Source organism: Onychomys torridus, chromosome 16 (assembly GCF_903995425.1).
Source record: "Onychomys torridus chromosome 16, mOncTor1.1, whole genome shotgun sequence".
Taxonomy (NCBI): Eukaryota; Metazoa; Chordata; class Mammalia; order Rodentia; family Cricetidae; genus Onychomys; species Onychomys torridus.
This window is the reverse complement of record NC_050458.1, coordinates 45,694,581-45,710,740: the sequence shown is the minus strand read 5'-3', so window position 1 is coordinate 45,710,740 and position 16,160 is coordinate 45,694,581. Positions and strand designations below refer to the sequence as shown.

General features: G+C 45.4%; 1 protein-coding gene across 1 annotated transcript in view; it reads left to right on the top strand.

Moving 5' to 3' along the window:
• The window catches only part of Enthd1 (ENTH domain containing 1), a 105,909-nt gene that overhangs the window by 12,553 nt on the left and 77,196 nt on the right, over nucleotides 1-16,160 (top strand). The window contains exon 2 of the mRNA XM_036207527.1: nucleotides 6,438-6,680. Within this exon, the coding sequence (XP_036063420.1) occupies nucleotides 6,438-6,680 (243 nt within the window). The remainder of the gene's footprint in view (nucleotides 1-6,437; nucleotides 6,681-16,160) is intronic.

Below are 16,160 nucleotides of genomic sequence, written 5' to 3'. Positions count from 1 at the left end.
TGCTTCTCCTATTTTTCTACAGTGGCTCTAGGTATAGGTTTGTTGTTCCTGGCTTTGCATGGTGGTTGATTCCCCCCATCCTCCTTTTGTAGTACAGGGAATGGAACGCAAGGCCTCTTACTTGCTGCAAGCACTGCCATTGAGCCTTTGGAATTTTTTAATTAAATTTTTTGGGTGGTGGCAGTGAAGCGGCTTAGTGGGTAACAGCACTGGCCGCCAAGCCTGGTCACCTGGTTCAAGCCCAGATCCCACACAGTGGGAGGAGCGAACTGACTCCTGCAAGCTGTCCTCTGTCCTCCACACTCACACCATGGCCTCTGGGCATGCACATACACACACCAAATACATATAATCAATTTGTTCTTTTTGTTATTCCACCATGTGGATCCTGAGGCTAGAACTTAGGTCACCAGGCTGGCAGCAAGCTCCTTTACCCATTAAGCTTTCTCAATTGTCCACCTTCAGATTCACTGTGACAGTCTTCTGTGTCACCCTGGCTGGTCTTGAACTCATGGTCCTCCTACTACAGCCTCCTGTGTGCTGGGATTACAGATATACACAAGTATGCCTGGAAGAAGACAATTGTTAATGTAATGCTTTATTATTTTTGAGTACTTCATACATACATACAATGTATTTTTACCATATTTACCCTTTTCTCCTTCCCTTAACTCCTGTGGTGGCACAGACCTTTAATCCCAGCACTCGGGAGGCAGAGGCAGGTGGATCTCTGTGAGTTGGAGGCCAGCCTGGGCTACAGAGTGAGTTGCAGGACAGCCAGGACTACACAGAGGAACCCTGTCTTGGGGAAAAAAGGAGGCGGGGGGCAAACAAAACTGAAAAACTCCTCCCAGAACCCTCCAGTCACTACTCCCTTCCCAACTTCAGCTCCTTTTTCTCTTTAATAGCCCGCTGATTCCAGTTTGTGCTAGGTGTTGGGTCTTGCACTAGAATGTCTACCTACAAGGGACCACACCCTGAAAGAAAACCGACTCTCCTCCCCAGAAGCCGTTAGCTGTCCCTAGCTCCTCAGTTAGGGGAGGACTCATGCTTTCTTCCCGCCTCCATGCTGGGGTATTGAGTGGCTTGATCGTGCACAGGTCTTGGTCAGGCAATCACAACTATTGTGAGTTCACGAGTCCACTTGTTGTGTCGAGAAGGTATCGTTTGTTCTCCCGGTCTCCTCTTCCTTGACGACCCTTGGGAGGAGAGGGTGTGAGACAGATGTCTCCTTCACGGTTGAGCCCTCCACAGCCACTAGTCCTCTGCACTCCATCAGTGTGCACCTCTGCACGAGAAGCTTCTGGTGAGCTCTGAGAACGGCACGAATCTATGGGCATAGATAAATAAATTCAGACGGCATTTGGATACTCTTGTCGGTTTAGTAAAATAATAGTGGTAGGTTCCCCCCTGGGCTCTGTGGATTCCCCAGCCTGGGATTCTTGGCCAGATCTGCAGATGATGACTCATCTGTGATTCCCAGGTCTTGTCTTTCTGAACACTGACTTTTTAGACTCTCTTCTTTGAGGCTTCTGGACCAGTATTGGGGTCTTGCTGTCTGTCCTTTCTGACTTTTAATTACTTTTTCTTGTGGCCTCTCTGTTGTACTTTGAATACATTGGTGCTGTTTACCTCCAACCAGTCTCTCTTCAGCTGTTTAAGTCTAAGATGTTGAGGGTGTTTTTGTTTTTGTTTTAATCTCAACTTTTACTGTAGTTCCATGCTGCGATGCTTGTTTGATTCCATCAGACCCATCTGTTCTCATTTATGCTCATTTTTTCTTTTGTTTCATAACTCCATGTTCTTATTTGTGTATGTGACTCTTGCATTTTTAAGTGTGTGTGTGTGTGTGTGTGTGTGTGTGTGTGTGTGTGTATGTGTGTGTATGTGTGCGCACATGCATGTGTGTGGAGGTCAGGACAACTTTTGGGATTCAGTTCCTTCTTTTCACCTTGTTTGAGGCAGGATCTCTCTTGTTTCCATCATTCTGCGTTGCTGTACTCCCTGGACCATGAGCTTCTAGTTGATTCTCCCGACCCCCTCATCCCATCTCACTGTAGGAGTGTTGGATTACAGATGTGCACTACCATAGTTCGCTTTTTATGTGGGTTCCAAGGATCAAACTCAGGTGTTAGGCTTGGGCAAGAAACACTTTTACATACTGATCATCTTCCTTGCCCTGTGTTAATTTCTCAATGATTTATTTAGGAATCTTTTAAGGAAAAATTTAAAATCCTGTAGGATATTGATTCTGTAGAAGATCGTATAGACACATTTCATCTGGAGCAGAATTAGTCTTATTGACTCTCTAATGTGCTTTGGAGAGATGGCTTCAGGCTCGTTGAGTAGGAGGTTCTTCCTACAGTTGTGCATGCTCACGTGGCCTTCATGTTGGCTGCTCATTTCATGTACCCTGTTCCCTTTCAGCCTCCAGTACAGACCTTATCAAAGTGACTTGGAATCTGAGCCCTGCAGTTAAAACTAAGGTGTTGCAGTCCAAGGCTTGAGCCAGTAGGTAACTTACCTCAGTTCCGTGTGTTAGACTATGTGTCAGACCTGCTGCCAGGTCCAAATAAATATGAGTGGATGCATCCCAGAGAGCAGTGAGTGCTGTCCCTCCCTCCCTGTCTTTTTGTAAATACGGACGCCTCATTATCAAAGGGAGAGCACATCTAGATCTCTGACACCTCAGTTGCTGACATCCTAGCTGCCAGATCAAGAGCCCAGCAGCCCTGTGGCTTCAGCCACGCATATGGCTTTCTCATTTGTATTTCTCTGGGGAGTTTTTTTGTTTGTTTGTTTGTTTTGAGACTGGAAGTGTCTGTTACTGTTGGCTGTTTGGAGTAGAGCAGAGCAGTGCTTTGAAGCATGAACCTCTCTGTGCTAATACCATGGATGTGGTTTTGTTTTGTCTATCTGGTTTTGCAGTGCTGTGGCTAGAAGTCAGGACCTTGAGGATGCTAAGCAGGTGCTCCATTTGAGTTTCCCTCCCAGCCCCTGACTGAAGGGGATTTTGTTTTTATATAGAAATAACCTGGTCATATACTGAAGTTGAGATGCTTCTCATTTTCTTCCTGTCCCTGCCTCCTTGGGGCCTATTAGAAGGTAGATTAGGAGGAAGATGAATAGGTAAATAATTTAAGCTACCATAAGCAACAAACTATCTGAACTAAGGGAGAAGAAGGATAGATTTAGAGGAGTTGGTTGGTAGACCTGATTATTGCATGGGGAGGCATTAAATGTTCCTATTCCTCGCTTAGAATATACATACAATTCACTACAAAAGGAATACAGGAAGAAGAGTGGATTTGGGTGGGTAGTGGCTCAGGAAAGAGACAGAAGTGTTAGCATATTTCCTAAGTGTTGTTAAGGCAGACGCGTCTTTCTACAGCTCTTATCACGCATTCTTGTAGTAACAGACCTCAGGGCCTAGGACTTCTGAGTCCCTCCTCCCCCAGCATTTGGGGAATGTTTCCTTGCCATGCTCATCCGTCCCACACACTTGTTAAGTGTTCTGAGGACACGCAGGTGTAGTTCTGGCCTTTGTGGATGTCGGAGTCTGGTGGAAGGACATCTATCAGATGGGCAACTCCAAACTGGCAGGACTCATAGGACGCTCTTGGCATGGCTGGAAGGAGGGCATGGCCAAGTCTGAGGCCAGGGTAACCTCCTCACTAAGACTTGCAATGACTGCACCCCACATTCGTGCCCATGTCACCCTCCCACACTTTCTTTAGAAAACTTACTTCGGCGTGAAATCACCTTCTGAGTCCTCCCCGGGTGTTTCACCCAAAAGAACCCGAGTGCGCATGTGCGCACGCACACTTGTCTCTTCCTCCTGCTGGTGTCCTCGGTGCTCAGAACACTTCTGAGCTGTTTGAGAGAAGATTAAATGACTGCAGAAGCCATGTGTGGACTCTCGGCTCTTCATAGCCGCCCTGGTGATCCTGTCTCCCAGTCTTTTACCTTGTGTTTGAGAGGATGCCCCAAGGTGACCCCTGTCCGATCCTCCTCCCGCCATATCGGTCCGGCCCTCCTTCTAGGTCTTTATTACCTTTATGTCTTTATTCATTAATATTTTGTCACATGTTGTCCTAATCTTTTCAAAAATATTTATCATCTTTGTGTGTGTGTGTGTGTGTGTGTGTGTGTGTGTGTGTGTGTGTTTTGCCTGCATGTATGTGTGTGTGCCATGTGCAGGCCTGGTGCTCAGAGGGGCCAGTGGGAGAGTGCTGGATCCCCTGGAACTAGAGTTTATCATGGTTTGAGCTGCCATGTGGGTGCTGGGACCTGAACCCGGTTTCTCTGCAGGAACAGCCGGTGTTGCTAACCACTGAACAATCTCCCCAGCCCTGTGCTGTGCTTTTCCATTGGGGGTTGCAGACTGTAGCCCCCACCCTCTGTCATGACAACACTTGCGACTTCTTCAAACTGGATCAGTCAGTTATTCTCATGGATTCTTTCAGTTCAGAGGAAGAAGAGGGAGCCCTCAGACTGCAGAGCATGGAGTGAATCTTGTTCCAGAAAGCCCATGTTTCTACCTGCCCCATTCCTTTCTTTTGTCGCTGCCTGAGTTTGTCTCCTGGACTGCTCTGGCTTTGCGCTGTGTCTGCCTTTGTGTCTTCTTGGAAACATACTTCGTAGTAGTGAATGGATGCTGCCCTGCCATGGCTGTTGTTTGTTTATCTCCTCCTTGAAACAGACCTAGGGCTCTTCCTGGCTTTCCTCACTTTTCACTGTGCTGCTTTAGAGTGGCCAGGCTGGCACAGAGGGCAGAAGAACGGGAGCCTGGGGAAACAGGCAGAGTTAAGTGAGATGCCCATTTCCAGGTGATTTCCTTCTTGTTTTGGCCCGAATGCAGTGGCCTGGCCTTCCTGAAGCTGCTTCTGCTCCCTTGGGGCGTCTGGTGCTCTGAGGAGGAAGTCTCCACCAATGCAGCCAGCTTTCTGCTTACTGTGCCTGCTTGCCACGTGGAGCCAGTTGGCTGCCCCACCTCCCACCAATCCCCACAGACTCCAAGTACAATGTTCCAAATCTAGCCCATAATTTCTAGTTTCTAATTGAGGGTGTTGCAGGAGGCTATTTTAAGCCAAGCAACTTTCTCAGGCAGCTAAGTTGTAAATTGGCTCCCAGCATCTTCCAGCAATCTGCTTCATTTACACCATAGCAAGGAGAACATTGGAAACTTTTTGATGATGTTTCTTTCCTGACTCATTCCCTCAGTAAATATTTATTGAATATATGGTGTGTGCCACTGGTGTCTGCAGCGAGACTTCTCTCATGGGGTCTGTATTCTAGGTGAGGAAGCAAACAAGGGAACACACCGGAGATAGGAGGCTGTGACAGATGCCACACCGAGAAGCTGAGCAGAATGAGATATAGGATGATGGGCGGAGCTTCTTTAGAGGGCAGCAGGAGGAAAGCTGCTGAGGAGAGACCAGATGAGTCAGGGATGCAGCCATGCAGAGTTCCTGGAAGAAGCAACAGCTGCCTAGAGTTCTGTGTTGTTGGCAAGAGGCTCAGGGCTGCAGGGTGAGGTTCTGGAGGAGGAGAAAGGAGAGGAGGCGGGCTCCTGAAGTTGAGAATGTGAAGACATGAGTTCCTCACCTCCAGATCTAAACTCTGCCCTGTTCCCAGAGCAAGACAGTGCCTGATATCATCCCCAAGGGCTCTGCCTTCCATGAGACTGAGTGGGTCCAGCACACAGTGAGCCTTTTCAGTTAGGGCCTGTGAGTGTCCACCAGAAATTAATGGTGTTTAGAAGAGAGTTTGGAGCAGTTACAGAAGAAATTTGAAAGGAGGAAATGGCGAAGAGATGAACGTGGGGAAACTAACCTTTGTGCACACAGTTGCTCCTCTGCGTAGGTGCTGTGGAGGCCAGAGGTTGCTTCAGGGCGTCTTCCTCAGTCACTCTCCACCTTACTTTTGTGAGACAGCATCTCTCACTGAAGCTGGAGCTTGCCAGCTTGGTTAGACTGGCTGACCAGTGAGTCTCTGGATCCTCCTTTCTGGGTTCCCCCAGCACTGGGGTTCCAGGCATACACTGCCACTCCTGGACTTTATGTGTTTTCTAGGGATCTGAACTCAGAGTCTCATGCTCCCACAGCAAATATTTTACCCACTGAGCAAGCTCCCTGACTTCATACTCAAACCTTTGCTGTGTGCCTGTGTAGTGGATTTATTGCAGAGTATGGATGGCTTTCCAAAGAAAAATCCAGTAATGCATTTAAAATGAAAAGTGTAATGCCAGAGAAGATGCAACTTCATCATGTGTTGATGATTTATTTGCTTAGTGGACACAGAGAGGAATGTGTTCATCAACAGTCTTCTACTTGTCTTCCCACTTCGCTACATTTCAACTTTGCTTTAATTTTATTTAGAGTAAAATTAATTATAGTGCTAATCCATTTTAAAGCAAATTCTTGGCTGTTTTTCAGGTCGCTATATCCGGGAGAGGTCTAAGCAAATCATAGCTCTGCTGATGGATGAGCAGCTGCTTTTTAAAGAGAGGGAAGTGGCAAGTTGGACAAGACAGCGGATCTCCTACTCCATGACATTTCCCAACAGATTACCTGCGGCAGGGAACTCACCCGCAGCGTGTGCTTCCGTCCTCATCCCAGAAAGCCTTACCTCCGAGAAGAAGCATTCACTCCTGACAATTCCGAGTCTACGTAATAAAAGTAGGTACTGTGAGCAGCGGCTTACAACATGACAGGTGTCTGTTGAGAGCAGCTAGAAACATAAAACACCAGGCACACACCAGATTGCCAACACCACATCAGCAGGACTATCCACGATTAGACTTCATATGCAGGGACCACAGACGAAGGAGGGTATTCAGTGGACAACTGTACAGATGTTTTCGGAATGCGTTGCTTCTGCATTCACACAAAATGGCTTTCAGCTAGAACTGTTAGCCTAGTGGCTATCCTGTTTGGCATCTTTATTCAGTTTAATATTTTTCCCCTAACTGAAATATGAAGGAGGTTTACTTTTTGAGAGTAGGGACCTGGGTACATGGGCATGTTTCTTTAAATGTGTTTGAAGATTCTAACATAATTTAAATACTCTAGCATGATTATTTGTAAGGCTTTCCTTTGTTTAAAACTTGAACTCTGTATTGCTGAACTCTAAAACCAAGGGTGGGAGGAGATATAATGCTACCAGGGAAATAGAATGATCTTTCTGATTAATCTTGTTACTCATCCAACAATGTCATCTTGCCATAGCTTCGCCAGCACCCACTGATGAGCTGTGCATAGAGAGGGGCCGTTAGGAAAAGAAGAACACGGATGAAATCTGACTTAGTTGCTTTTTGAAAGCAACTAAACTCAGGGCTGAAAGTACATCCGGGGGTTTCAGAGATCACTTCTTAGTCTCAGCAGCCATGTCTATAGCAGTGGACTGAAGGCTTGCGAGTGCGTGCCCCCACCCCCCATGTGGAAATGTAATTCCCAATGTGATGACCCAAGGTGGGACCTCGGAGAGATGGTTAGGTCATGGAGTTGAACCCCAGACAGGATTTGAGCCCTGAGACCCTAAAGAACCCTCCTGCTTCTGGAGCTCCTTAGGGCCTGACCTTGCAGACACCCTGACTGAAGACTTCCCGTCTTCCAGGGCTGTTTGGAATGATTTCTGTTGTTTCTGAGTCGCCCATCTTGCAGTGGTGGTAGCAGCCCAAACCCACAAAGACCCAGAAGCACTACAGGACTTCAATATGAGCAGTGAATTCTAGTTGTTAGTGAAGCGCAGAAACTTCAAAATATCAGCAATAATATTAACACAAACCAATCCTAAAATCATCCTTCCTTGTCTTTGTCAAGCATTTGTAAATGTTCACTCAGTTACCTGTGGGCCAAGATGAAGAAAGATGTTAGAAGGGGGTTCTTTATAATTGTAACAGCAAACACCAAATCCTTCTAGAAATGGTGGAGCATCTTTGTTAGGGGACCCATTTATTTTGGATGAAGTCCTCCACAGCAGAAACGAAATCCTCCACAGCGGACACGAAGTCCTCCACAGCGGACACGGAAGTCCTCCACAGCGGACACGGAAGTCCTCCACAGCGGACACGAAGTCCTCCACAGCGGACACGGAAGTCCTCCACAGCGGACACGAAGTCCTCCACAGCGGACACGAAGTCCTCCACAGCGGACACGAAGTCCTCCACAGCGGACACGGAAGTCCTCCACAGCGGACACGAAGTCCTCCACAGCGGACACGAAGAGCACAGTACCCATCTGTGACTCTTCAGAGTTTCTTCACCCTTTTCCTGTGTTCTGTCCTCTTTCTTGTTCTTCGGTGTGTGTGTGTGTGTGTGTGTGTGTGTGTGTGTGTGTGTGTGTGTGTGTGTGTGTGTGTGGGGTGTATGTACATGTTCATGTAGGTGTGTGCATGTTGGGAGTACATGTGAATGTGGAGCCAGAGGTGAATGCCAGTATCTTCTTCAATCAAGCCCCACCTCGTTTTTTCTGAGACAGGGTAGCTCACTGAGCCTGGAGCTCTCGGAGTCAAGTAGGGTGGGTGACCAGGGTCAACTTGCATCCGCCCCACACAGTACCGGGGTTACAGACTGGCCTTTTACAGGGCTTATGGGACTCCTCATACTTGGTGTCTGGGTGCTGACTACTGAGTCCAGCTCCAGACTGTTGGCCTTTGGCCCTCCATCCAGCCCTGTGGGACAGAGGCGGTTGTTCGCCGGTCATAAGTATTGTGTAGGCCCTTCCTGCCACTTCCTGACTCACTCTCTTCTCGGGCTTCAGTCCTTGACATTTGAATGGCCAGAAGAAACTTGGAGCATCTGCGGTGTAGGAGTCAAAGTTCCCTTCATCACGGAGCTTATGTGGCAGAGGCCGGCTTAGGGGCACATATGTACAGAATAACCTGAACCATGCCAGATGGTAATTCATCCTTACCAGAAGGGAAAGCAGTCAGGGACAGAGTGACAGGATGATTTTTGGGGGGGCAGATATAGGGTGGGGCAGCATTTGGGAAGGGGAATTTAAATAGAGACCACGCTGCAGTGCTGAGGCCTGTGGCCTGGGGAAGGAGCAGCAAGGTCACATGCTCCTGCCCTGAACCGGACACAGCCTGAGTGACAGCCAGCTAACAAAGTGAGTCCCTGAGTCACTGCAAAAGTAACTCATCTCTGAGCCATGTTTTTGAGGCACACAAGAAATTCCAGTTTGTTACTTTGTAGTCATAGAGTAAGTTGTTTTTAAAACCAAGTGGCATCTTCCAATGTTATGACACATCTCAGTCACTGGGAAGAGCTCTGAATGACTTGATTTTTCTTCCTGTCATGAACCCAAGGCACAGTGGCCCACAGCTGAGACCCTAGTACTCAGGAGCCCAATCAGGAGAATTGAGAGTTTGAGGCTAGCCTGTGCCACTCAACTGGACCTGTCCTCAAAGGAAGAAAGTCACGGAGCTTTGTTACAGTGTATTTAGTAGCACACCTGTATGAAGAATGGCCTGCTGTCTTCCAGGCGCTGCACTAGGCAGGGTGGGCAAATCCTATGTTTCTGCTGTGATGGAAGTGACAGCGGGAGATAAACTGTGCCCTCAAGTCAGCTTCACAACACCAGGCTCCAGGAGCGGGGAGGCTGTGGGAAGCACTGCCGGAAGTGTGTGTTCAGATGCCGAAGCTGCTGCAGCCCTGTCAATAGAAACTCAGCCAGATTATCTTTCCTTCTGTGCTAGATACAGAGATGTATGCACTTATGTCTAGAAAAGAGCAACTAGGTTGAGTAAGTTTAGCTGTAGTATCATTTCCATAGTCCCACCATTTCCATGAAAGTGTTGAATCTCAAGCTATACTTTAAAGGAAGAAATAAAGCAGACATTTTGGGGTAAGAATGAAGAAAAGAAAATGAGTTGGGCAGGAGCCTCTTTATGGGACAAGGGAAGTAGCAAATGGAAGCACAGAGGTGGAGAGATGCTTCTACCCTGGGTGGTCACAAGTCTCGAGCAATAGCGGGAAATTCTAGTGGCTTTACCGTAGTGGGGTTTCCTTTCTTCTATAGTAATGCAGTAGAAGTGTTTGAGAACTCCTAGGGCTTCCTGTGATGTCAACTGCTCCAGGTTCTGTCTGTCTCATTGCTAAACCAAACTCACGATGCATAGCTACCTAAGTGCCAGCCGCCACACCTGCCTTCTAGCTAGGAGGAAGAAAGATGTATTGAAGGTATGAGTGCTGCATCCTGCTACGCCGCCACATCTACCATTTTGGCTTACATGGGGCCTATCACTTAGCCACATGGACACTCCTAGTCGCAAGGGAGATTGGATAGCTGTATGTTTATTTAGAAAGAAGTCAGAAGGAGGAGGGGAGAATACATAGAGGAGACAGTAAAACAATCTCAGCCACAGTGGGGAAGAGTACAAGCAGAAGGTGGATTCAGCGTGTGAGACCTGCTTGTGTACTAAATGGAATAGAAACTGAATTTGAATATGCAGAGACATGTGGGCAGATACTTGAAAGTTTTCCGAGCAATTAACAAAAGGCAAAATAAATGGTATTTGGAAATTTCAATTTGCTAGGAAGCAGTTCAGGTCTTGAACAGGAGGGTGTTTAGCTTAGTCACAGAACTTCACTTTCTTATTACAGAAAACAGCTGTTTGGGGGAGATAATTCTTAGTGCTTTGTGAGGAAATGGAGGAGATGTGGGTTGTAGGGAGACTTCGAGGGATAATTGTTTCAGTCTGGGCACAGGACCTGCTCTGGGCGGGAGAGAGGAGGGGACAGTCATGTTTGAAGACAGCACCACATAAAGAGAGGCAACAGACTAAATGGATATCATACTGGAAAAGAAAGGGAGCAACTGAAACTGACTCCCACATCTGGGTTTGAGCAAAGAGAGGTAGGCAATGGCAGCGTGCAGGTAAATTCCCATCCACGGGGGTTTAAAGACGTCTCTGCCTTATTTAGTTACAGCAAGATGTGAAAGAGAGAGAGCATCACTAGAAAGCCTAGAGCTGAAGCAGCTGCTCTGGCTGCTTCCAGGTAAATTAGCAAGGGAAAAGAGCACTCTGAAGAAGCCTTTCCATCACCACTTCTTGGTTTTCATTCCTACTCTTGGATGTTTCCCCTAAGTTTTAATTCTCGTCAATTGCTTGGGTGGTTTTTGTTTGGAAGGTTTTGATTTTGAAGGAAGTGATGCACTAAAGGCTAATTGCTGAGTGATGGCGAGCAGCAGGCTGCAGAGAGCATCCCCAACCCAGCTCTGGCTCTGCGGGTCACTCAGGGTCCCTCTCTCTAGAAGCATTGCTTACCCACGCTGACACCTGAGCTCTCTGGGAGGTGTCATCTTTGTGGTACAGGTTCCTCTGTACTCAAGGAGGATTCCTCTGAGCAGATGCCAGAAGTAACAGCATCATATGTCTTGAAAGCATTCCTGTGCAAATGACACATAATGGCTGTGGAGTCAATGACACTGCTGTCCTCATTGTGCCCTTATAGTCACCGCCAGAGGCATGGATGCCACTGTCTGTACCGACAACCTTGATGGAGAGTCAGGCTTGCTCACCTCTGCTTACACACAACAGATGAGGGGTCTCATGACACACACTGAGTGCCACTGAAACACTTAGGCTGATGAGCCTGCCGGTGAACTTTGCCATTTTAAAGGTAAACATAAAACCCTATCATCTATGTACTGCCTTCCCAAACCAACAGATTTTACTAAGAATACTGACTTCCAGTCTGCCTTTCTTTGGTTTTTGTTTTGCAAAAGTTACTTTGTTCCTGTAAAATGACACAGGCTCATTGTAAAGATCTGGTCACTTTGGACAACCCTAAGTAGTCATCAGTACTTGATGAACATAATTCTAGGCATACATACACATAGAGTGATTAACAAGACCTATGGACAGCTTGAGAGGAGGGTCTTTTTTTTTTTCTTTTGTGGAGAAGAGGAGTCCAGTCTCACTGTGTAGACTGCTTACCTTGAAATCAGTCCTCCTGCCTCAGTTTACCAAGTTCTGAAATTACAGGTGTGCACCAACCCAATATATGCTAATTCATGGTAAGTTTTTTTTTTTAAATGTCTGCTTCTAGCAGTAACTCTAGGGGCCTTCTACTGCATGATCACCAGTGACCATAAAGGATGTGCGAGGATTCACTGTCCCCACACAACTATGGGAATCCCCAAGAACCTTTACTTCCAAACGTTAATAGTAAAGTAAGAAGAGGATGTGCGAGCTGAAGTCAGGAGGACAGGGAGTTGGTACCAGTGGCCCTTTAGGGACTGACTCCCTTTTGAGATCATTGGTTAAAACAATGAGTTCTCTGTAGGCCTTAGGCGTGGAGAAGGAGAGTCTTGGGTGCCTTCCCAGGAATGTGAGAAGCACTGAATGCAGGCCCTCAACAGGAGCTGCAGAGAAAGGCCACCTCGGGTTCACAAGCGAGTCCCTGGGATTTTCACAGGTGAAGTCAAGCAGTGAACCGACAGGCCAGCATCGTCACAATAAGCAAGGGACACTCAGTCCCCTAAGGATAGTCAGATACAGACACTGCACAGACACGTATTTAAACACACACACACACACACACATACACACACACACACACACACACACATATATATGTATATATATGTATGTATGTATATGTATATAAAGGATAGAGTCACACACAATCAGTTTTAAAGAAATTATAAGGACTAAATGGATGATTTTTTTAAAAGAACTTGGAAAAATTAAAAAAAGAAAACTACTTTCACAAATTATATGTTGAAAAAGAAAAGTAATTATTTCAGAAGCAAGGTTGGAAAAAAAGAATGATGAATGAATGGTAAACATGTATACAGAATTAAATATTTTCAGTATAAAATAATATTGCTTAGCTTTTTAGTTAAAAATGACAACTGAGTCCCAGCACTTGGGAGGCTGAGGCAGAAAGATTGCCAAAAGTTTGAGGCTAGCCTGGGCTAGGATGAGAACCTACCTCAAAAAAAAAAAAATCTGAAATAGTGGGTGGCTGTGGCACCTAGGTCGAAGGTAGCTGGCTCTGAAGGTCCTTGCGTGGTTCTGAGAGTTGAGAATGACTCCAAACCTTCACAAGTGAGTGTGTAAGGCGAGCTCTCTAGTACAAGTTCCAAACAGAAAGAGAATGCGCAAACTCCCACAAGTGAAAAAATGTAATAAGAAAAATTAAAACCTTTACAAGTGGAAGAAGCACACGTTAAGTTGAGTAGAAATTTAAAAAGTAAACTGATACAATTAAGCTTGGATATATTAATCAAGACAGACATCAGCAGATGGAACTCCGATTTGAAAGCAGGGACTATCAGATGAGAGCAAAGAAATCCGGACATACGCTGTGATTTAAGTTCACACTGAGGGTGAAAGCAGATGGATAGAAAGAGATACCATTAACTAACTAAAATAATAAGGGTGAGGAAAAGCAGGGGCAGTTGAGATGGCTCAGGGAGAAAAGTGCCTGTCACTAAGCCTGGTGACCACAACCTACAATGTAGAAGGAGAGAACCAATTCCTGAAAGTTGTCTCTGATCTCCACATTCACACAGTCTCACACACACACACACACACACACACACACACACACACACACACACACACACAAATGAATTCAAACCAGTATAGTTATAGTAAGATCTGGCCGAACAGAGTAAGAAAGGTAATGGAAAATTTTCAATTCCCCAGGAAGATAAAAAGCTTTTAAATGTGAATATTCCCAGTAAAGTAACTTCAAAGAGTGGAAAGAAAACTTTGGTAGGGTTGCCAAAGGAGACTGAACTACTATCATGGTATAATTTCCAGACATACCTTTGAATTATCTATAAGGGGAATGCATTAGATATTCCAAAAAACCTGTATCATGCAATCCAGTTTTCCTGACCAAAATGCAATTAAATTTGAACACAAGAAAAAAATAGACATGAAAAATTTATATACATTTGCTGTAAAAGTATTTCTTTAGGGTAGAGCAGAGAGAGTAACTCCATCCTTCCTGCTAACGTGGCTTTGTGTTGGGGGTTCAGCCATCACAGCAAACAACAGAAGTTAAAGCGGGCACTGGAAATGGTAAAGTGCTTGCCAGAAACCTGTAACCCAGTGCTGGGGCAGCAGAGACAGGAGAGGGGCCCCCGTGGCTCCAAGGCAGCCTGTGCAGCTGAATCAGTGAGCTGCAGCTTCAGCGAGAGGCCTTGTCTCCAGAAGGTGTAAAGTGAGTGAGGAAGAAACTGGGTGCATAATGTGGTGCACACACATCCATTGGTGAGCGACACACACAAACACACATGCATACACATGCAAGAAGTTAAATACATGAAGGAACAAACCTTTCCATGTAGAAAACTAGAAAAGTCTACAAAAGACGAACAAAAACAAGAGCTTTGGTAAGATGGTAGTTGCAATATCAAAATATATGAAATATCAAATAAAAATAATAAAAACAAAAAACCTATCTAGTGTGTGTCTGTGTCTATGTTTCTCTCTCTCTCTCTCTCTCTCTCTCTCTCTCTCTCTCTCTCTCTCTCTCTCTCTCTCCCTGTATGTATGTATGTATGTATGTATGTATGTATGTATGTATGTATGTACCTACCACATTTGTCCAATTCTTACAGAGGCCAGAAGAGGACATCAGATTCCCTGGAACTGTTGTTACAGACATTTGTAGACTGCCATGTGAGTGATGGGAATTGAACCCCAATCATCTGGTAGAGCAGTTAGTACTCTTCAACACTAAGCCATCTTTCCACTCCCAATATGTAGGGACATGGTGTACATCTAGTGGTCAGACAGAGGACAGCTTTTGGGGGATCAGTTTTTTTTTACCATGTGGGTTTCAGGAATTAATTCAGGCTGCCAGTCTTGGTGGCAGGTACCTTTATAGATGGCCAAATACACATATTTTTAAAGACACCATTTATAATTTAAAAATCATGATTACTTAGGAACAAATCTTAGAATCTATGAGATCAGTACATTGTGGATTATAATGTGTAATTGAAATACATTAAGGAAGACCTGTGTAAATGGGAAAATATGCCATGTTAATTGGAATAATGTAAGGATGTCAGTTGTCTCCAAACTGAAGGGTTGGTGAGGGTTTTTCTATCTTGGTACCACTGTTATTTTGATCAGGTTGATTCTCTTATGACTGTTGTACATTGTAGATATTCTCCTTGTCCCCCACCCCCAGATGATATTGGTACATTCTTTACTGTTGTGAGAATCAAAAACGTCTGCAGACATGGCCAGATGTCCCCTGTGGGCCAAAATTGCCTCCAATTGAGAACTACCGATTCAGTGCAATTACAATCAAAATTTCCAGAAGGATTTTTAAAACTGAACATGATGGGCTGGTAATAAAATGTATTTGGAAAAATCAAAAAGTCAAGAATAATACATGCCCCACATATGCATGCACATGTGCATACACACACACACACACAAACACACACACACACACACACACACACACACACACACACACACGTACACACACATCAAGAATAGCCCAAACAAACCGTGGTTCATGGTAGTTCACATCACATCTGTAATTTCAGTGCTTGGGAGCCTGAAGCATGAAGATCCTGAGTCCCATAGTGAGAGCCTGTCTCAAAAAAGAAAAATTGAACATTCCCAAAGAAAAATAAGCTTCCTTCCTAAATAAAGCTAGAAACATGGTAATCACAGCATGCTATTGAGGCAGGCAGGTGTGTATACAAATGGGGTAGAACACTGTGCCCAGAAAACAGCTGCGTAACTGTGCAATCCTAATAAACTGACAGTGACGTAATTTCAGATTTATGGAGGAAGGATGAATTACTCAATAAATAATGCCCCCACACACACACTAAAGAAAATGAGGTTAGGTTTCTGTCTCAAATCTTGCACACACACAAAAATTGTAGATAAATCAAGGACTTAGAGGTATAAAAGCAAAAATTTTAAATGTTTAGAAGAAAATTTGGGAAAATGTATTTTCTGTAATGCTAGGCTAGAGAAATGCTCTTTTTAGACATAACAGAGAAAGTGGGAATGGGTTCTTACTTCCACCACGTGAGTCCCTGGGGTTGAACTTGGGTACTCTGGCTTAGTGGCATGTGCCTTAACCCACTGAGCTACCCAGAGGGACAGAAACTGTTTTTTTCTCTTCTGTGGTTCTGGGGGTTGAACTCCAGGACTCATCC